This window comes from Carassius auratus, chromosome 19, assembly GCF_003368295.1.
Source record: "Carassius auratus strain Wakin chromosome 19, ASM336829v1, whole genome shotgun sequence".
In the NCBI taxonomy this organism is placed as follows: Eukaryota; Metazoa; Chordata; class Actinopteri; order Cypriniformes; family Cyprinidae; genus Carassius; species Carassius auratus.
Window position 1 is genome coordinate 10,045,566 of NC_039261.1, and position 24,084 is coordinate 10,069,649.

Genomic DNA, 24,084 nt, shown 5'->3' on the forward strand with positions numbered 1-24,084 from the left:
ACAAAACAAGCACAAGCTTTAATTTTCATTCCTTTTCCTGTGCGTGGAAGCGAATGGTAATGAGAAATTGCCCAGAGGCATTGAATACAGGTAATGGAGTATCTCCGCCTCGCTCACCTGGAATGGATGTTGTCTTGTTTACAAGAACACTGTTGATTTTGCAGTGAGAAGCGAGCTGGAGCTTTGTAAATAACTGAATCGGAATGATACAAACAGACATGTGGAAGGACGGTGAGAGAAGTTAGAGCGTTTCTCATCTTCGGGTTGTAGTGTATATTCTGGGGTGGGATTATTGCACATGAAACCTTCACTTCACTTTTGGTCTCAACTGGTACAGAGCCTACAGGTTCCATGACCTCAGTTGGAGGATGCAGATTAGGTGTTGCCTGCACACACATCACCAATGGGCTGAAATTTACAATAAAGCCATAAAAGGATGAGGAGTAGACCTGCCCCCCTCAGGCTTCTGACTAATGCATCACTCTGACAGGTTCATGTCCAGACATGCCAGTGAGGGTCATTTTGAGTGAGCAGCATGACTGTAAACAGGGGAGCAAGGTGGTGTTGGTTCTGTGAACACATGTAAATATATCTGAGGCATGCTTGATAGACCTTTAGAATAATTTCTGTCACAAGCAATTAAAGGTGCTGAATCCCTTCATATGCACTGACATGATACACATAACACATCAGTACACATAAGAAACAGTTTTTTTTTTTTTTTTTTTTTTTCTGCAAGGATGCAGTTATTTGATCAAAAAGTGACATGTAAAGATATATGATAAAGTTATTTAGAATTTTTTATTCATCAAAGAATCCTGAAAAATACACTTAAACGTTAAGGAACACAACTGTTTTCAACACTGATAATAAAATACATGTTTCTTGAGCTTCAGATGAGCATATTAGAATGATTTCTGAAGGATCGTGTGACACTGTAGACTGAATTAATGATGCTGAAAATTAAGCTTTGCATCACAGGAATAAATTAGTTGTTTTAAATTGTAATAATGTTACATAATATTACTGTTTTACTGTATTTCCAATCAAATAAATGCATCCTTGGTGATTATACAAAACTAATTTCAAAAACATAAAAAAAAAATCTAAACTCCAACCTCCAAGCTTTTACTTTAACTCCATCCTTAAAAATATTTTGGTTTGCTGTACAGTAATTTTTTTTTTTAAAGGGTCGGTAGGTAGGTCTATTTTTTTTTTTCTTCAAGGTTCAATGTAAAATAAAAAAGAAACATTTTTGTGATGGTGATTACATAGGTATGAATTTAAACAAATTAGCATATCGTGATGTCACTGACTTGGTGCCTTTGGGCGCATCATTGCAAACCTCATTGTGATGCAGGCTATATAGACCACAAACAAATTGAAATCTTTGTCAAAAACATGTTTATTGCATGAATTTCAGGTGAGAAGAAAAAAATTAGGTACTGTTATACTGTTTTACTTGCATCCACCGCTAGGTGTCAATGCAACCTACAAATGAGAGACCGTTTACTTTGCTTTCTTGGGTCGTCACTTTGAAAAAAATCCTGTTTGATTTGAGTAACAAGTGTTCATTAAATCGACTGTAAAATTTATTTTGCATGTCTAGATGCATTTTATACAGCAGATAACACCAAATATAGGTAAGTCCACGGACAACAGGCAGGACGAATGTAAAGATGCAATATATTGGTAAAGACCAATATTTCTGATGATTTATTGGCGTGAAGTTACGTGCACAATGGCAAACAGGAGTGCAACATTCTCGAAAAACAATAAGCAGAGTGGACTGCCATAATGCAAAACATTTACTGCTGGCTTCAACATGGCTGTGTTTACGATTAGAAATGTCAACAACAACAAAAAATCGCATATGTAGGCAATTCTAGCCTGAATCTGAATAGCGGCAGAATTCACATTTCTGTGGTAAAAAGAGAAACACTGTGCAGAAGTATTATTTGCTGTTATGCGTGTTTGTCCGAAGCTGCAGTTGATGGACATGCTCCGATAGAAGTCAGTTAAAATCAATTTCCTATTTTCGTTTTCGAAACTTGTGTTGGTTGGTCCAATCGATTCATGCAATAGATTTGCGAAGTTTTAGACTAGACGAGAGAAGGGATGGGAAAAGATCTGGCCACAGTTTTTCCAGAACTTCGAGCCAAGTTAAAGCAGTGTCAAGATGTTTTAATGAAATTTTTAGATGTATTATGGTGACCGAACCCATATGACTTTGAACAGTGACTGCGAACATTTTGTTTACTGCAGCTGCAGCCATCATTACCAAGTGCGAACCGTTGACTCTGACAGTTAATGAGACGAAGTGAACGCACAGGCCATAGTGCGACATCCGTGTAAACACAGATGACGTCACGTGTTTTTTGTTTTTTTTTAAGAAAGAACGTAGCCTTCGTTTGTATGTAGGCCTAGGCAATTTATATATTTACAATACTTATTATTTTATTGCTTTTGTATTAGTTGTTTGAAGAGTACAAAAAAAAAAAAAAAATTGGTTGGTCTTAATGCAAATGTACAACCGGCAAGTCGGTTGGACTAAAAGCAAAAAAAAAAAAAAAAAAGGTTGAGTCGTCCTAAATTGACAGGGTCGGTCGGTTTACAGCAAACAAGAATATTTACTTTTAATATCAGCTGTATGTTTTAACAAGTCTCCCTTGATTTAATTATTACACCATTTATATTTTTACCAAAAAAAAAAACAAAAAAACAACTAGCTAGATATATATAAGTGTCAGGTAGTTTACAGCGTATATTTAGCATTCAATGTGGCGAACCATTGTGTTGCTGTGTATGTGAGAGATGGAACTGTTACTGAGAGGGACAGATGGACACAGTAATGATGATCATCAAACGTCATGGGTTACAAAGCTTTATTGGAAATTCTTTGGATCATTAGCACAATTTATACTCTAAAAAAATCACCCATCCAACCTAATAGGCACCATTATTAATCTTTCCTTTAACCACTGTATTGATTGTGACTGCTCCCTCATGCTCTCTTTACACTTTCCAGCATTCATTTAGAAACTCTTTTTATAGCAGATGTATAGTATTAAATTATTTTAAAAAAAGAAGAAAAAAAGCGTATAACAATATTTCATAACACACCTGTTTCCTGATTATTTACACTCGTCTCTGTCTGCTGTTTCCTTCTCACCTGTTCACTTATTCTTTTTTATCATGGTTAGGAGCTGAAGGAGGGAGTCATGAGGGTCGTCTGCTCCTCTCTGGTGCTTCTCACCATCTGCTTGGTTCACGGGGGTCATCTGGCATTAGCTGAAGGTAAGGGCCTGTTCTCCAAATCAAAGGATGACTTAGTCAAAGGCTAGTTCAAACAGCTAAGAATCTGTATGTTTAATTCATACTACTGCCAACATAACATTATGAATATTTAAATAATCACTGAAGGGGAAGTTCAGCCAAAAAATGAAAATCCTGTCATCATTTACTCATCCTCATGTCATTCCATAGAATGTAAAAGGAGACATTTTGAAGAAATGTTCTGGGCCTTATTCTTAGTCCCCATGAAGACAATTTCAAACTTCAGAAAGCATAATGCTTCAAAAGCACTATAAAAGTGTTTAATACAACTTGTGAACTATATCTCAAGTCCTTACCAATCAAACCATAGTTTTGTTATACAGGGATCAAAGTGGTTATCCACTGAACTTGAGAACCACTGCGAATGAATGAATAAATCTGTTGAACTTGAGAACCGGTTTGATGTATGGATAAATCATTCAGATTTTCAGGTTTTTCAGCCAAAGATCAGAAATCGTGTTACTGCTTCTCTTAAAGAACTTACCCATAACAAGCAGGTATTAATAATTTTTTGTTGGCTCTATAAGATTTGGAATTTAAGTTGTAGGGCCACTTTTATGATACTTTGTTGTTTTTCTACATATTGAAGATTGAATGTCATCATCATAATTGCAACTAGCACGATTCTTTAAAATGTCTTTTTATGGTTCGTGAAAGAAATGAAGTCATGTGTTTTGAACAACATGAATACATATATATTGTGTGCTGAATGTCTGTGCTTATAGCACAGATCAGAGGAGACGAACCAAATTTAAGTTAACCCAAAGTAATTGTTGCTTCTTTTCTCACATTACATTTTCTCACAAAGTGCATGTTGTACTTTTAAAAGGTCTGTATATACGTAAAATAAAAAGAAGGGATAGAATATCCTAAAAGAACATGGAACAGTGGAAAATGGCTCAGTGTTTAAAGAGTGATGCCATGCCTTTTTCTCTAGACTGCCAGGGCTGTGTCCCAACAATATGCTTATGGAAATTTGGGACCTTTCCATCTTTCCACCTTACGTTCTCATACAGCAGAACTGAGTAAAGTGGGGGTCCCACAGTATTGCAGTGAGACTAGACTTTTTTCTTTCTTTCTTTTTTTGAATGACATTTAGTTTTCTCATTGTAATTAGGCTCATTTTAAAAAAAGTTTCAGGAGTTTTGAAGACCATCGTACTGTAACTACTGGCTATTGGCTTCATACAAGACTGACTCGTTCTCTAATTATTTTGGGAAACGTGAAGTTCTGCTTGTTTAGAGGCAGAATCTCCAGTTGAAACTTTGTAAGGGCTTGTCCTCTATCATTCATCACTTTAAACTCTTAGAACATGTTGTTTTTGCGCCTTTGCTTGTTAGACTCTTTTCAAGCTGGGCGTCCAAAAAAATCCTGTTTTATCTTATTATTATAATAATAATGCAAGTCTGACTGAATGTAGCCACTCTTCTACTGATATGTGTAAATATGAGCCTTGTTCCCATTAGGGCTTCTCATGACAAAAACATTGCATAGTTTAAGAGTATGATTATACTGCTATCCTACAGTATGTTTATGCCTAAACCTATTTTTCAGATATTCCACAGTTAGTTAAGAATGATATTTAATTGATGACACATGGTAAATTTTTAAAGTCAACATTAGATCAAAATTAATGCACTTTACTTAATTTGTGCATGTTTGGAAATACTATATTCGTAAATATCATATTCAGACATTTTTATGTGACTTTCATATGACTTCTCTCTTGTGCATTTCTGGTCTGATTGCATCATTTGACATTTCATCACCATGTTGTGCTCAGAAGTGATGCATGATTGAACAAGCTGACAAACAAACCCACCAAAAAACCTTTCCACACGTTCCACCAGCTCCAATTATCCTGGGTTTGTTTCACAGGGTGGATGGTAGGTCTCTAGGATGACTTTACCCAATTGACTTTCTCCTTAATGAGTTTCTCCAGGCCAACTCTGACACCTAAAAACATGCAATAAATAATATTCAATCAGGGACATATAGAGCAGAGGATGCGGTAGTGATTCTGAACAAGAGTAGGATGCAGTATATCATTTTTTATGAGCTTTCAGGATAATGTGAATGTTAATGAGGAGACGTTTTGACTGAATCCAGGCAAGGTGAAGAACTTTTTTCTTCTGCCATTTTTAAAATGAAGGTTTCGTTCTTCTGGCAAGTAAAGGACTTTTTATTTCTAAGAACCTCTGGTGAAGCAACCCGTACAGGTACGTATCCCTAAATTAAAAGAATTAGCCGAAAACCTCAGAAATCTTCTCTCCACTTCAAACTGTAGCCCTGTCTGCGTTGCATGATGACGTGTCTGTTCTCCATGCGTTTGAAATGCACCTCTCCTCCCCTTGCATTCAACTTTCCATCATTGCCTCGGGAGCGAGAGCCGCCTCCAGCTTTCCCATCTCCTCCCTGACATCTCCGCATCTTAATCCCGCCTTTTTGCCGTGTGAAAGCAGAGGGGCTTTGTAGAACCGAGAAGAAAAGGGATTTAGCCGAGTCTCTCTGATTTCAAAAAAGTGAAAATGCGAGAACAATTCAAAATGAATTCTTTATCTGTCAGAGAAGTTTTTGTTGGAGACATTTCCTCCCTATCTGTATCTGCTGAGTTAGCTGAGGAGAGATCCAGGTGTTGTAGATTTAAAAAGACTCTTTGTAACTTGACAGGGGAAGAATACGAGTTAGAAACCCCATCACCAGCTCCCCTCCGCCAGTAGAAGCTCAACAAGACAGCTCTGAGCTGCTTCTCTCTGTTATTTCTTGAGTTTCTCCTACTCATCTGATCTCTGAAACAGCGACGTGACAGTTTCGATACAGAGCAGTAACTTGCTAATGCATGTTGACTGATGTACGTGTCTTTGAGCCAATCAAACCATGCTGATTAAAAACTTTTCTTCTCTCAGGCGCCTTTGACATGCTTCTTCACAAAGACAAAGTCTTCTTTTTCAAATGCGTTGTCCTACACTGAACTTTTCAGGGTTTGTGGATCATAAATAAAAGACATGGAAAGATATAGACAGAATCAAAATGATATTTTGAGTGGATTTTAAATGCAACGTGTTCTTCAAAAAGTTGTTTACGTCAAGTTGTACAATAGTTATTGGCAAAAAGTTATGACAGTTGTCAGTAAAAATGGATGGTGATCATTTGTTGTCAAGATAAGATTTCCTTTGTTATTCAGTTTGAGTATATTTGTTTATGCATGCACACCGATCACCAAGTGAGCCAAAGAAAATATGTGACATCCTTGCCAAAAGTTCAAACAGTTGGAATTCCACAGGATGTACCATACCATATGTACTGTACTTTGGCTGAACCTTTTTAAAGTTAGGTGTTTTTCAAATGTTGTCCATCAGTCGAAAGTGTGTCAGACCACCTGTCTTTGCCAGCAGGCAGTGAGATTGGGAGAGTGATTCTTCCAGACAAGAGCATGTTATTTTTAGCCCCATTTATATCTTAGATGGTGTCTGTCTCCCTTCAGACCATCTTTGATCACCTCAACTTGCTCACCTCATGTTCAGGACCAAGTTTTGACAGGACTCCTCATGATCGGGTGTACAAGTTGTTTTATGCAAAACCTTTCACTGGTGGCAGGACAAAATCTGCTGCAACTTGACTGCTTCTCTGTTTCTACAGGTGTCAGCTGTCCGTCCATACAGGTAGAAGAATGGAAGTTTCCTCAAACGGTCAGAAACAACCTTACAGGTAAATACTGCTGCTAAAAGACCTCCCTTAAAAACATGAAAACGATCATCATCTGTCATCATTTACTCATCTCAGGTTATTCAATACCACATGATGTTCTTGATCTTCTGAGGAACACCAAAAAAAAAAAAAAAATAAGATATTTAGTCGAATGTCCAACCTGCTCTTTTCCATAAACTGAAATGAATAGTGATGGAAGGTTTTCAAGTTCTAAAAAAGACAATAAAACTAGTCCATATTACATGTACGCTACATGCCAAGTGTTTTAATATGATAGCTTTGTGTGAGCAACAGACCAACATTTAAGTTATTGTTCACTGGTTTGAGCTACTGTAAATGAGTAGACAAAAACTGTAAAGTAATATTACAACTTCTAAAATGAAGTTTTTTTATTATTATTATTCTAAGGTGGCAAAAAATATGAGATGGTAGGAAAATGCTTTTTCATTCTCTGAGGTTTTTTTCTCTCCACCTCATATTACTTCCATCACAAAGGTTTTACGAGCATACGCAAAGTTTCTGGAGGAAGCACACATTTTTTTACTTTTTTTAATTTGCATCATCATGTCCCCTTAGGGGCTCCAAAATGTGTGATGTCAAAGCTGAATTTTGAGCCGCCATTTACTCCAGTCTTTAGTGTCACACAGTCCTTAAGAAATCATTCTAATATTCTAATTCGGTGCCAAAGAAACATTTCTCATCATAATCAAAGCTGGCTTCTATTTTCTTGAGCTTTGTATGCAAAGCACTTCATATTGGCCTATTATTTTGCATAGTATAGCCAAAAGAAATGGGAAAAAGTTCACTCTACATAATTATGTGAATGTACTGCCATTTGAAATCATTCAAGCCTTTTAATACACTTAATTAAAGCTCAACTGCCCATTAAGGCAGTTTAAGGAACAGCCTCTGTACATGAGCTGAAAGATATAAATGTTCCCAGTGTTAAGGTCCCTCCTTTGGCTTTACATGAATTGAAAATTGCCACAGCAGAGTTGATACACAGCATAGGACATGTCAACAAGCAGCTCACTGATATATTAGCCTGAGGGGTGGTTAAATGGATTGATTGCATGATCTGCAGGTTTCAATCTGGCACGCAGTTTCTCCCTGTTGAAGAACAGCGAGGTCAAGAAGATCCGAAACCCGAGAGGGCCTGTCATCCTTCGCCTTGGAAAAGTACAACTCATCCAACCTACAGAGTAATTTTTTTTATTTTTTTTAACCTTTCCCCTTTTGTTTGTCTTGGTATCTATTAGAGAGGGATTATTTTCCATAATTCTCTGTGACCCTTCATGGTCAATTATAGAAAAAAAACTACATTTTAGCTTTCTCTCAGATGATGGAGCCTGTTCATCCTGTATCTAAAAGCAATAAAACATACAGTACAATAAGACAGAATTGCAGAACTTCTAGAAGTATTCTGGCAGGTCACTACAAGTCTCAAATTCCTGTCCGTTGACTGTTTTTTGGGCTTACATTTAAAGAATGCTAGCATCATGAAGGAATTGCAATAATGTCACTAGAGATATTTTGACTTCCTCCTTAAGTCACGTCTGTCTCGCTGCAAATAAACATTTCAGCGGATTACACTCTGCTTTGTGCTTTTACACAGAAACGCTGTTAAATGTTTTATTAACAATAACTTTAAGTGCTTTTGGTGAGAGCTCAAGCCAGAGTAACAATCCATTTTATGACAATGCTTTTACTGAGCCGTGCATAGACGAAACATGACAATGAAATAAGCTAACGGTTCTATTTCATCTGTTACTGTATGTTGGGATGAAAGTCATTTTGCATTGCTTTAGACTACTCATCAGGTTCCTTATTAGAATTTCCTGTTATGCTTTTTTCATGTAGACTTAACAGAAATTATGGCATTTGAGTCAAATAGGTCAGAGCAGTAATATTGAAGCTCTCTGGACTGTATAACCATTTTATACTCTTTTGTTTTTTGTTGTTTTTTTTTTTTTACCTGCTCTGTCCTCGATCTGCAGCGTATACTCTATGTCATGAATTCACACACACAGATGGAAGCCTTCAAAAGCCCTATTCGCACAGGACTACTTTTTTTCTGAGAAGGTTACTGGATTTCTTATTGTACAGGCTAACTTGTGGATCTCATAATAGCTTTTCAGATCTGAAATATGTGCATAACTGCCGCTAATTCGAAAATAGGGAGAATGAAAATTAACTAAAAATGAACAATTGCTTTACTCAGAATTGCCGCTATTTGAAAGTGAAAATAAAATGCGTACACCACTTTTACAACTATTCAAAAGCAAAGGTAATTGAAGAAAACAGGGAATGCCCCCGCGGTTAGTTAGCTGTATTTATTTTTATTTTATTTTTACTTAAAAATAAACTCTAAAATAACCCAACTGCCATTTTATTGAGATTAATTGGAATGCACAATGAAAAACATGATTTTTGAAAATTGTTAAAAACTGAATTATCTGTTCAATTGCAATTCAACTCTTCAATTGCAATTCAGACATCACCTAGAAAACAAATTAATTCCAAAAGGGCTAAAGACTGAGAGTTTGAAACCTGTAGAACTTATGAGTGGCATAAACTCCGTTATTATGCTATAATGGACATAATGGACGAGATAATGTGTTGTCTTTATCTCCCTCCCTCCTGGATAGTTACCCATTTGTTTTCAGATGTTTGGACATGTGATCTATTGTCACTAATAGTGCTTGAGCAGCTGTTTATCTCCCCGTCTTGAAATGATGGCTGTTCTCTGGCTGACATTCCCTTTAGAGAGAGCTGCTTGGCAGTTGTAAATAAACACGAGGATCTGACACAGCTTATCTTGGTGCTAATGGTGCATTGCAAGTAATGTTACTTAAAGGTTAGGGATCTGGATCCAGATGTTAGGTTGGAGGTCTCTTGAGAACACTTATTTTCAGGGATCAGGATCAGAACAATGGTACAAAATGTGGTCTTACTTGTTAATACACAAATGTCAGATTTAAAAAAAAAAATTTATTAAAATGCTTTCTTATTCTATCATTTACCTCATTTAGCTGCAATAATAGTTGTGTTTTACTTGGAAGTTGTACAGTTTGACCTTCTGAAACTTTTCAATGAAAGGCAAAGATACACATACACCCAGACATACTCAAATCCCCCCATCATCAGGGAGTTCCTCTCTAAGAATGGGTTTTCCAGAGCCCCAGGTGCTTTCCCCATTTGAAACCTGAGCTCTTTTTTCTCCTGCTCTAAATCTCATCTCAGCCAGAGAGCGATAGCCTGTGCTACAAACTCACTCGATATGGCCGGCTTACTGCTGAAAGGGAGAAAAAACAGGATTCTTCCTCCATAAATGGTCTCCGACATTCTCTTTCTATGAGATAAAGTTTAATGTAAAGTCTTGTCAGCTGGTCTCTGATACTTGATAGCAGCAGATGGGGTTTAAATTATTAGGCCACCTCTGTGTTAGTCATTCTCTTAGTTTAGACTTGGCTTGTAATAGAACTGTCTAACTCTTGCTTTCCTTTATCTTGAATTTCACCTTACCTTGGAGCGAGACGGAGGGTGGAGGTTTGAGTGTGTTTACTCAGGTTATTGTATTTGTGTCCAAAAAGAAGTGAAAAAAAATTTGGTGGCTGATAAGAATAACTGATAATCAGCAGTTTGCTGTGGCTGATACTGATAATGATGCTTTGTGATTTTTCTAAGTAATTAGCTAATTAATTAAAACTGCTCACTTGACACCAAATAAATGCTATTTAAAAGCTTTGAACTTTACAATTAACATAGGTGAGGGCATTTTCGAACCATGACCCAAAAAAAACGATGTACCTACCCGTGACTTCTGTGTACCATTACACCTCTAGTGTATATATATATATATATATATATATATATATATATATATATATATATTTATATATATAGCTTCGGCCACCATTATGCGTCGGTGCATAGCCAAATGTATCATCCTAGTTTTTGATACACGACACGTCGATGCACGCAGTACTATGCATTGTCAGTGGGGGCGACATTGCAATATTGTACATTAATTCTAGTATCCCTTACGGAAATTAACCATAGTTTTACTACAAATAAAACCAAAAAAACCATGGTTACTATAGTTAAACCATGGTAACCATGAATTAACCATGGTTTTGTTATATTAATCATTGTTTAACTATGGTATTTGTTGTAAATCTGTGGTTCTACAAATGGTAGTCAACATGCCAAAAAAACATGGATTACTACAGTTTTACTATAATAAAACCATTGTTATTTTTTCGTAAGGGATATTATGCATACTTCGAATTACAGGGTGTACTTTAAATGGATAGTTCACACAAAAATGAAAATTATGTCATTAATGACTCACCCTCATGTCGTTCCAAACCCGTAAGACCTCCGTTCATCTTCGGAACACAGTTTAAGATATTTTAGATTTAGTCCGAGAGCTTTCTGTCCCTCGATTGAAAGTGTGTGTACGGTATACTGTCCATGTCCAGAAAAGTAAGAAAAACATCATCAAAGTAGTCCATGTGACATCAGAGGGTCAGTTAGAATTTTTTGAAGCATCGAAAATACATTTTGGTCCAAAAACAGCAAAAACTACGACTTTATTCAGCATTGTCTTCTCTTGCATTTCTGTTGTGAGCGAGTTCAAAGCACTGCAGTTTAGTGATATCCGGTTCACGAACGAATCATTCGATGTAACCGGATCTTCTTGAACCAGTTCACCAAATCGAACTGAATCATTTTAAATGATTCACATCTCCAATAAGCGTTAATCCACAAGTGACTTAAGCTGTGAACTTTATTAACCTGGCTGACACTGCCTCTGAGTTCAAACAAACCAATATCCCGGCATAATTCATGTACTCAAACAGTACACTGACTGAACTGCTGTGAAGAGAGAACTGAAGATGAACACCGAGCCGAGAGAGATAACGAACGAAAGATTGACTCTGTATACATTCATCGCAATTACACTCCAATAAAATAGCATTGGAAAATGCCTGGCGAGAGGTTCCAACCGTGATGGGAAAACCCTTAGATAAGTTGAAAACGGACTGGAAAAGTGCCCATGACAAATTCACTAAGGCCCACAAAAAAGTGGAAGGTGTCGTGCAGAAGTGGTGCGGGGCAGCTAAGTTTCAACATCCTGAAGTACTGGGCATGTCTCTCCTCGTCCAGGCTTCACGTGGGAAGCCCCAGAGATACAAACTCCCCATCCTGATCTCTTCTTCGATTTAAAGGGAAAACACACCACCACCTATCTCTGCTCTGCCTTTGTTGGCGCCGATGTAAAATCAGCAATAGAATGCACTCCTTTTCAGTTGCCATTTTGATCTGAATATCACGTGACCCAACTCTACTACCCCCTGTTGCATGAGTGGTGTGTTGCATACAAGCATTGCCCATGACGCTTGCGTCCACTGTTTAGACTATGAAAGGTAGCGCGTCACTCGCGTTGCTTGCTTGCGTTGCTCACGTTGACTATATAATGGCCCTTAGTTTTATTTAAATACAATACCACTCAAATAAGTTTGGGGTTGGTAAGTAGTCTTTTATGCTCACCAAGGCTGAATTTCTGCATTGAATTTTCAGTAGCTCTTACATTAATCATCAGTGTGTCACATTATCATTCAGAAATAATTATATGTTCAAATAAACGTTTTGTCATTTGTGAACCCTTATGAAAAGTAGTATACTTCAAGTTTATTTCATTAAGTATACTTAAGTAAAGGTCAAGTATATTTCTAAGTATACTTTATATAGCAAGCAAACAAATATCAGTGTTCTAGTAGTATACTTGTAAATGTACTGTTTCAGTACTCCTTGGGACTAAATTGGCCCACTTATATATACTGTAAGTATTATAAGTATGCTGATAGTTTAATAATTAAATACTTTGGACACTTTAAAGTCTCAGTAAACTAGTAGTCAGTAGTCTAGTAGTTTTATACTGCAAGTATACTCATACATTTTCTTTAAGTGAACTTTACATCATACTTGAAGTATACTACAATGTCCCTATTTATGTTTTAATGTGTAAATATTTTGTTGTATGAATATCTGAACATAAAAAACATCCAAAGAAAGAACAGGGTATCTGCTTGTAAACAAAAAAAACAAAACAAAAAAAAAACATTTTATTCTAGCTTCATGCATTATTTTTTAAACACTTTACACATAAAAATAAAGAAATAACAAGAATAAAGAAATGAACAAAAAGCTGAAAAAAAGACTATGAATTGGATTCAGAGTGATAATCAAAATGGAGTCAATCAACACCCCAAAGCTTGACTGTAATTATTACCTCTTCATCTGTCATTTTATTCCATAACATTACAGCTTTGATGCTGTTTCATGTCAGATGATCGTGTTACAGTACATGTGTTAGTATCTGGTGTTTATTTTTTTTTCTGTACAGAAGATGTGTACTAGCGCCCTCTAACGTATAACAATGAAAACAGGATTCTAGGAGTATAGCTCAAATATACTTAGAATTTAGAATATACTCAAGTATTCATAAATGTAATTTTAAGTATATTTATGAGGTGTGAATAAATGTCTTTTTGGTAAGGGAAAACAAGGGAAATCATGGAATTCATGATGCATAATGTTAAGAAAATATGTGAATGGTTGTGTATTTCACTCAAAAATACACAAGTTGGCTATTTGTCCATTAAAAACTGCTTGATGGAGAGTGGTGCAGTATTAGCTCTTATACAATGTTGCTAATATATACACAAAGATGTCTGTATAAAAATATTGCTTATTAGATTCTGATTGGTCCGTTGATTTCAAAGTGACATTGTTTTAAACACACTACATTTCAAAGGTGTGAAAGCTATTCGTAACAGTACTGAAATATGAACAGAATATAAAAATAGTTTACTTTCAGCAGATGAATCCAATTAAAACATGCCCAAACACTTAAAAACAAAGTTTATTCTTGAGATAATCATCACAGAGCAACATGACATGCTAAACTTGGCTAAAAATACTACAGTTTTATAGTACACACTATACAGATGAGGCTGTTTAGGTTGCACATAGTATGAAACAAAATAAATACATTTCTGCAATCAAAATTCTATAATTCCATAAATGGCATTGATAATAATGACTGAACTTTCCTAGTTACTTTCCAACAATAAATAATGTACTCTTTTCTCAATAATCTGCTATACGGGACTCTAATATTGAATAATAATTCAATTTATTAATAATAATTAAAAAAAATAAGAATAATCTTTGATTTATGATGGCCCTTTCAGTGAAGTAGTTTTGATTATCAATATCAACAAGAAATCTTGGAAACGAATATATACCTCAGTTTCATCCTGTACAATCTCCCTCCCTCTCTCTCTCTCTCTCTCTCTCTCTCTCTCTCTCTCTCTCTCTCTCTCTCTCACACTCTCTCGTGCTAGTGTTTAGTCCTGATTTCATTTTCTATTTCATTTTTTCTATTACTTTGGATTCACGGTCTCTTTTATAAATCATTGTCATCTCATTTTAGATACAAACACTTTACCCGATCATTGTTGTGTGTGTTATGTATGCATGTTTATGTGTTTATGACCAGCTTCTCGTTGCTCCATGACTTGTGTGTGAATAAACTCCAGTACAGAGTCTGTGTGTGTAGATCTGGGATGGTAAACACATTCCTGGAGTTTGCCTGCCCTTGACCCACCAAGAGGCAGGCAAACTGTTTATCTACCGAGAGATAGAAGTTGAGAATGAAGATGAGGTTTGCTGAGCTGCATTTCTTTTCAAAATTAGTGTCAGGGGTTATCCATATATCTGTATCCACAGCACCATTAATACATAGATACTCCCTCTTCTGATAGCATTCAGACTGTTGCTTTACTCTTACAACCAGCTGCTCCACATTCATCTGTTTGTACGTGTACTGCAGTCTAACCGCACACTTGTCTTCTCAGTCAAGTGTTTCCTCATGGACTTCCAGAGGAGTTCACCCTGGTCTTCACCCTGCTTCTGAAGAAGAAATCTTTGAATGATAACATCTACCTGTTCCAGATATCAGATGAACACGGCTATCCTCAGGTGTGTGTCCACTTTCCGCTCAAGTCCATAGATCTGTATCTTTGGGAACTACTAATTAAAGAGCTGCATTATAAATCATAAAATCCTAACTGCTGATTATTTTTAAAATATTGGAAAAAAAATTGACAGACTGAGTAGTGCTTATAGCAGCACACTTACCCATGACATGAATATAAGCTGATAAAATTGCAATAATTACTGAAATTCTTGAAAAAACGGTGAAGATTTTTAGTTACTCTTTAAGGAAATTACAGTTTTACACCAGTTGGTGCAGACAAGTTACTGTTTATGCAGTAAGTGAGTCATTGAATTCATTCATTTAATCAATGCAATAAAGCATGATTAATTCAGGACTGAACAAGTGTGAATGAGTCATTGAATCATTAACTCAATCAATTTGTTCAAAACACTGATTCATTCAGGTATCAAAACATGTGAGTGGGTCATTGAATCACATTTATATTGATTCCTTTAAATTCAATGGTAACACTAAACAGTAAGGCCAATTTTTTACTGTATTCACTAAAATGAACTAATGAGCAATTCATTTGTTACTGCATTTATTCATCTTTTTTTATGTTGGTTCACAAACATTTGTTCATTGTTAGTTCATGTCGCCTCGGATATATTAAATAATGCTAATAGATACAACTTTAGAACTTAATAATGTATTAGCAAATGTTGAACTTTATCATTAACAACGTTTTTGAACATTTTTTTCATAGTTCATGTTATCTAGCCATGCTGCTTTATATGTTTTATATATGAGTTTTTTTCATTTCTGACTTAAATATACTATAGGTTTATGCGAAAGAGCTCTTGAATACTTATTTATATAATATTTAATTTTAAAGCAAGTTTTTGATTATGCTACACCAATACTAACACTTTGCGAGAATTATGTGAGAAATGTGACTTTGGCAAATAAAACTAGTCAAAGAAATAGTAAAAAAATATATATATATATATATATATGTATATATATGTACATATATGTATATACTGTATATATATATATATATATAGAGAGAGAGAGAGAGAGAGAGAGAGAGAGATTTCAAAAGATTTGCCTTATGACAAGCATCTTAATCTTAAAAGATTATATGTACTTTTGCCATGATATACAGCTAAAAAATTTATTGTTATGAAATAATAACAACATGACACTTTGCAGTATATAAGTCCAGTGATCTCCACTTCCATAAAAACAAAATGGTCGATGTTACATACACATACTCATCGATGTTCTAATAATGCTAGGCACTGCCTAATTCACTTTAAGATTCTACATCGTCTTCACTATTCTAAGGAAAGATTACACAAAATATACCCTGAGATATCCCCTCTATGTGACAGATGCCTTATTGCAGAAGACACGTTGCTTAACAGCTGTCCTGTGTCCCAAGGTTAAGATCTTTTGGCTTAATATCTTCAGTTTAATTTCTAGGATACTCAGAATACAATTGGAGCCTAATCCACTCATTATTATTTTAGGAATTTCAGACGATATAAAAGGTTAAACAACTACCAACAATGCTTCCTGTCCTATAGTCTCATCACCTCAAAGAAGCTACTTCTCTTGCATTGGAAAAATAAAGATATGGCTTAGTGATCTTACTAACACTCTCCACTTAGAGAGAATAAAATATATTCTTATGGATAAACTCCCACACTTTGAAAAATTGTGGTCACCTCTGATCTCACATCAGGCAGTGGAAATTAATGTTTCCCTCTAACTATAATATAGTAGTATTTAAATGGAAGGATATGGCTGGGTAGGGTGGGGGAGAGGGATTATTTAGGTGTGTTTTTTTTTCCAGTACTCTGTATGTCTATCTGTTGATTCTGTTCTTCTTTTATCATTGTTGTATGTTCTAAAAACAAAAAGAGGACAGTAGGTCCTAACTGCACATATTTTTATGTGGATATACATTATACTCTTGTGTATGATGTAGATAATATAACGATGTGAATATGTGCTCTAATAAAAATATTTGAAACATGAAATAATAACAACATATATATATATATATATATATATATATATATATATATATATATATATATATATATATACTAATGACAAAATGTTAATTTTGGACCCTGTACTGCAGCCTCAACATAATCACATTTTCTAAATAAAACTCTCTTTTTCCATGTTCATCACACTCCTTTAGTTGTCACTGGACTGGAATGGTCCAGATGGTAACCTGGCCCTGCGGGCGAGAGGAGCTGACCCTGAAGGGTCCATGGTGGGGTGTGTGTTCGAAGGAGACGGTGTGGAATCCCTGAAGGACATGCGCTGGCATAAAGTGGCTCTGAGTCTACAGAGAGGTGCTGCCTCCCTGCACGTGGACTGCAGCTCCATTGAGAACAAGCCCCTGGAGCTCCGTGGCCAGTTACCCATTAATGGACACACACTGCTGGGTATGAGGGCAACTGATGCTGGCCCTGTGGAGGTGAGGACCTCTGCTGATCCTACAAATATTGAGGCCGTATTGTGAACCTTTTACAGAGGAAGAGACTTGTCGTATAAGGATGTCAATTAGATGAAGACTGCAGAAGCTTCCGTCTCCTCTCATAATTGAGCACTACACTGCTAATAGAGAAGTCGGAAGTAGATGTTTCCTATAAGCAGGCTTCCCGCAGGTTTTGCCCCTGGCATCCAGTCTGCCTGGGAATTGTGGCAGGGGTGTGTCTGTGGATGTATGAGAGACAGGAAGACTACAGGCACTTCTCTTCAGGGCTAATGCTACTGAGCTCTCAGCTCGAAAAAAAAAAAAAAAGATGAAAAGAACAGCCCATGCTTGCCTAATAGAGCTTCATCCATTACTAATTATTTAGTTAGTTATCCAACCACTTAGCAAAATGATCATGTAAGTGGTCATATGTAAAGCAGTGGGGGGTCCAGCACTTAAAAAGCAGATTTTCTTTGTTCTTGCTCTGCTTTTAATATGCTTTCTCTCTTCATCTTTCTTCAGATTGACATCCAGCAAGTGATGGTGTATTGTGACCCCTCTCTGGCTATGCAGGAGGCCTGCTGTGAGATACCTGGAGCTCGGGTAATAAAGTCTGAACTGGTAAAAACACTGTAAAATGCTTTTATACATGGCATTATGCGAAGTTTCAAACACGTTTCGTCTAGTGAATTCATTTATGAGTATTCATCCACTACGGGCTGTCAAATGGTTTTTTATGGCATTGCTGTACATACTGTAGAGAGCAGGGTTTAAGATCTACATAACAAAAAAGACACTTATTTGGATAGTGTTTGCTGGAAATGAACAGATATTTTAAGAAAAAGTAGAAAATGTTGTATTTTAAAAAAAAGAAAAAAGAAAAAGGAATCAATTCACTTCTGTTATTCGATGTCCAGTAATTAGCTAGTCTAACATTATCAACATAAAAAAATAAAAATAAACGATTGAACTACATTAAGTTGTTTGTTCAAACAAAGGAATAGTTCACCTTAAAAAAATTTACTCACAAACTATTTTAAATAATTTTCGGTATTTGAAATAAAATAAAAAAACATGAAATAATTTGATGTAAATGAAAATGAAAACATGTTTAAATCTGGACGAATAGAAAGTGAGACAGGGAGAGAAAATACAATTCACATTTTGAGGCTAACGATTTATTTAAAAGCGAAGCACTTCGCATCGAAATAGCTGTGAAATTAGTTAACAGTGAGTATGTTAACAATGTTATGGTCCCATGCATGTATATTACACGAATAACTATATAATTTTAGCTTGGAGGTTTGAACCTACCACAGTTCAAGCTTAGGTAGAAGAATTTTTGAGAGGGTGAGTGTTTTTCCCAGTATTGTCAAGTAATATTTCACCCTAGCTGATGAAACATTCGCACATGTTTTCAGTGATCACAGTGGAGGCAAAGCTCATGTTTTGCTGAGGAAATGGATGCCTTCTTTCTGTCAAAAAAAATCATTGTTGTAGTTGTACTTGATGGATCAAGCTCCATCGGGACGGCTGTGGTGGAGGAACAGCGCTTGAGTCATCAATGTGGGAGTGCTGCTTTATTTGAGGATTTGGAATTTGGTGCGTCTCTCCTCTCTGAATTGATCAGAGCTTTGGCAAGGCTTGCTGAATCGAAAAGACTCGCAGGAATGCGTCCCTTGCAGATAACTTCAGCCTGTATGAAAAGCATACAGCCACCCACAGCCTGGAATAGTAAAGAAGGTAGAGATCAGGAAATGTCACCTGCGAAACTTGCCAACTCTGAGCTGGCATTTTGAGATTTGATGCAATTTTGGATCAGATTAGTGACTTGCAACAAGTACCGTTTTTTTTTATCTGAAAAAAAAAAATATATTATTCCCTTTACATATTAGTTACGTATTTGTGAGGTAAGGTATGAATGATATTAAAACCATCTGACTAAAACATCAACATGATTACCATAGTGTGTGTGTGTGTGTGTGTGTGTGTCTGAATGTAAGCCAGCAAAGTTCTTTGTGTTCTGTTGTTTTGGGGCGAATGCTCAAAGCTCCCTGCAAGCAGTGTTTAAAATGGAAACAAGGGCAACTATTTCCCCCTTGAATGGATTTGCTCTAACGTGGCTTTTTAAAAGCAGAGGAGTCAGCGATTGCATCTTGAGATGCAGAAGAAAAGATGTCTTATGTTGTAGATGTCTGGAAAGAACACATTTATATTAATACCAGGACATGTGCATGAGAAGGATTTTATAAAACATAAATTAAATCAAATCCAGTGCTGTTTTCGTGTTAGTGTTTTTTATTTTTTTTTATTATTACTTTTTATTTTATTTGCAAAGTAAAAATAATAATAATAATCTAACGTTTATATTATACCTGATTCAGTTTGACATGTGCTCTTTGTGCTTCTGTAGTGCCCACCGGATGCTCCCAAGAGTCGACGAGCCGCAGAGAACCAGGTGGAGTTTGCGCCTAATCCCTTCACTCAGGTACATTCATTTGACTGTAAAAATGTCTAATCTATTGCAAATCATTTGAAGAAATGTTGAAATACAGTCCATTGACTCATTCATTTGCAAAAAAAGCCCTTGATACTGCACTTGAAAATGAGCCACTGAAAGTGTCTCTGAAAGGGCCTCTAATTAAAAGATCTCACAGAAATTGAGAGAGGGGTTGTTAGTTATCCAATGTGGGATCCTGATCTTGAGATGGTTTGAAGTGTTTGATGACACACACGTACTTGCTCTCAGTGGGAGCTATTAAGGGGGCGTAGACAGAGCATGCATCCTTGCGTTCAAAAGCAGAAAGAATGCAATGGAATGGAACGTATTGAAGAAGCCTCAAGATGCGTTTTTTAACAAGCCATATTTTTTTATTCAACACTCTATTTTAAAACGCAACATAAATATGCGATAACCAAAGACATCCATCAAACGCATTTGTGCACATTAACCAGCAATTAAAAGATGGTGCGAACCGAACACATTCCTGTGTGCAAGCCTCCAAAAGCCCAAAGAAATAATCTTCCTAAAATAGCTTTGCCAGTCTCCTTAGGTGAATATACTAATTATACATTAAAATAAAGTGTGACCTATATTAAAATCACAAAAAAATGAATTAAATTATTGAATACATTATATAATGTCTTAATATTTTAAAATATTTAAATTATATTAAATTATACTATATTATGTTCAACGTTTCGAATATATATATATATAAAAACTTTTTTTATTTATTACTTGACAGCAGCCTGCTATTATCAACCTTCATTTTATGGGAAAAGAGAAAATCATAGCATTTGGCTAAATACCTCCTGCGTGTTTCATGGAAAAAGAACAATCATCGAGGAAAATGGGGCAAGTAAATTATAGAGTTTTAATTTTTGGGTGAGCAATCCCTTTAAAACAATCCCACTGTGAGCCAACCAAACACTATAAACAAAAATCCATCAATGTTGCATGGAGTAGAGCAACACAATTTGACTGCTGAAAAATCACATCTTTTTGCATTTCTGTGTCTTAGCCTTCCCCAAGAATAACCCTAAGTCTTTTCCAGATAACAATGACTTCTACTTAAACCAGATATTTGGATGCTATTTTCACTGCTAATGCTAGCTGTGTATATGGGGGGAGTAACTTGTCCTCTGTGGAAAAGAGGATTTGTGATGTTAGTGTGGGCTGCTCTTGTTGTTTCTCCTGGCAGCAGTGAGTCATGATCATTAGCGAGGCTAATAAAAAGCTGGTTGGTGAAGGTACTTCAGCTGGTCTCCAACTGGTCACATATCTTCTCCGCTTGCCACGTGTATTGTTTCATATACACTCACACATGCGACATAATTACATCCAGAGGGCTCTGTATTGGAGCCAAACGCACTCAAAGCAGTTTGTTACATCAACACACAGTCACACGTACCCCAACATTCAACTCCAGCTTTGTGTGGATAAATTCTCTCACGAGAACAGTGGGCGATTTGAGGTGGAAATGATTTAAAATGGTTTCGTTGTGTAAATGCTCTCTTTATCTTAGCTGTCATAGTGACAGAGGAATTAGCTCCATTGGTACACATTAGATGTATCACTTTTTGTGCTTAATGCCACTTCCTGTCTCAGTATTTGCTCATTTAATCCCTCTGATAAAATGTTTGCAGAACTAACAAATGAATGTTTGACCTTGCCAGACAAATTGAGCAATTGCCTGAATTTAGACAGCAATGCACAATTTATGCACTGCATGAATTATTTAAAATTATTGTTATTTTACTTTCAGGCAAACATCTTTACAATGAGATGAATTTGTTTGAGAAATAAACTTACATTAAATATATGTAATGAAATAAGTTTGTTTTTCTTACCCCAATAACACTGATTTATTTATTCAAACCCTGATTTATAATTAAAATTGAAATGTAAAAATTATTTATATATTATATGAAAGGTATCTTTATAATGTCTTACTGTCTAATTGTTATTTTTCTTCTCAAATAAATGATTATTTTGGTCTAAATTAAATGTATTTAATTTAATTTATTTAATTTATTATATTCATAAAAAATCTTCTGACTTAAATTTTCCAGTGTATGCAAAATTAAAATATATTTTTGATTATTTAAAAAAATATATTAACTTTTTTTAAGATAAATCTTTTTTTCTTTTCTTTTTTTATGTAGCATATGTCTTCAGTATACTTTCAGTTAGGGCTGGGCGATATGGAGAAAAAAATATATCTCAATATATTTTGCTATATCTCGATATGCGATATATATCTCGATATCTTTACAGGAAAAATAACCCCCCTAAAACTACTGCAAAAACAAATATGCCAAATATTACATGTTTAGGGCCCTATGAAACATCTTATTTTTTTCTTCACCATATGCTTTATTGTTACCTAATTCTGTGTTTTAGCATGTGTAATTATTTAAATGCATAAAAACAACTTAATTAGTTTAAAAAAATCTTAAAATAGCCTTATGTGAAATTTTTTCCCTTCAGAAATTCTGTGTATTTACATTTTTCTGGTTGTCAAATGAAGGCATAAAACATTTATTTAATTTATCTTTTAATTATTTAAAATTAAGCAAACTTTATTTTTTGGTAAACAAAGGGGATTTACTATTAAAAATAAAACATGGAAGAAATGTTGTGTGATTATACCTTAAAAATATATGTTCATTTCATTTTAATAATAGTAGTAGTGGGCTATGTACATTCTGCTGAACAATAGTAAAATATTTCTGCCAAATACTTTTATTTTGACGGGTTTACCTTTACAGTTCTGTGTATGTGATACTACAGTCTATGATGTGATATGAGCTAGTTTTACTCAAATCAAATGGTCAGATGCTCATGAAGTGACTCTCGTTCAGTTCTGGAGATCTTCCTCATGTGTTCACATCTTTATCATTGATAGGAAAGACGCTGAAATCAGCGCGAGCATCACGCGCTTCCGTGTGTTTAATGAATGAAGACGCGCTTCTGCGCCATTCGTTAACACAGACACGCAGAACATGCAGGATTCATATTTAAATAGACTTTTCCGGGTTAATATTTGCAGATATTAGTCTATATCGCGATTTGATTTAAGTGCATGACCTACTTTTGATAATTCATTCAAAATTTAAACAAATCCGTGACATTCCACGTTAAACTGTAAATACCGTTTTTATGACTGGATTCCGTCCGCGTTTTCTGCATCGCGGAAATCATTGGGCCCTACGTTAGACATCTGCCTTCTGTTTGTCCTACGCCTTAAAACCGAAGTATCTCCATATAGTGGAGCCAGTTGTCCTTTTGTTTTTAGACTTTGTTTTTTAGACTAGTTATATACACGCGAAGGGAGTGGGGACAAAAGCAAGGAGGCGGGGGCGAGCACAGCACAGAGAAGGCAAAGAAGCAAAGTGGCGGAATCAGAATTAAATATAAACAACATATCGATATATACGATATGTCAAAATCCATATCATGTTTAAAAAATATCTCGATATTTTTTAAATATCGAGATATCGCCCACCCCTACTTTCAGTTGCATTACTTTTAAAGAAACTGCCATGTTTTGCCGACGTGTCGTGTACATGAGATCATGCACAAATTATGGTAATTTTGTTAATGTGTTTGTAAATTTGTGGAATTCTTCCTTATACAGTCTTTATCAGACGGCTCCACAGCTGTGAGCTCGACACAGTCATACTTCCGTCGCTTTTCTTTATTTATCTGTTGAAGATACATATGCGCAGACAGGCCAAAAAAATGTAAAAAAATAAAAAAATTCACAAGGGCTTGCATGTTTTCCCCTGACCCAGGTTACTGTCTTGTACAGCAGTCTGTGTTTTACGACAGACTGTAATGAGTTCCAGGCTGTGTTGGACGCTGCCAACATTAGTCTACTTCTGGATTAACCCCTTCCTCCATCACAGATCCTTAATCCACCCCGCATTAAAATCCCTTAAAAGCACAGCATTCTTCTGTCATCACATCCGTTTTTCTGTCGAGCTCACCGGGAGGGAGAAATTGGTTGCAGCTAAACAAAGT

At 35.7% G+C, this 24,084-nt stretch overlaps 1 protein-coding gene across 5 annotated transcripts in view; it reads left to right on the plus strand.

Moving 5' to 3' along the window:
* col16a1 (collagen, type XVI, alpha 1) overlaps positions 1-24,084 on the plus strand; it is a 63,411-nt gene that overhangs the window by 2,398 nt on the left and 36,929 nt on the right. For 3 of the 5 annotated variants that reach the window (XM_026288837.1, XM_026288841.1, XM_026288839.1), the window contains exons 2-8: positions 3,204-3,297; positions 6,976-7,044; positions 8,129-8,246; positions 14,973-15,096; positions 17,274-17,555; positions 18,078-18,176; positions 19,969-20,043. In XM_026288837.1, the coding sequence (XP_026144622.1) occupies positions 3,222-3,297; positions 6,976-7,044; positions 8,129-8,246; positions 14,973-15,096; positions 17,274-17,555; positions 18,078-18,176; positions 19,969-20,043 (843 nt within the window). In that variant the 5' untranslated portion in view covers positions 3,204-3,221. The remainder of the gene's footprint in view (positions 1-3,203; positions 3,298-6,975; positions 7,045-8,128; positions 8,247-14,972; positions 15,097-17,273; positions 17,556-18,077; positions 18,177-19,968; positions 20,044-24,084) is intronic. The other 2 variants (XM_026288838.1, XM_026288840.1) reach the window with 1 other exon arrangement.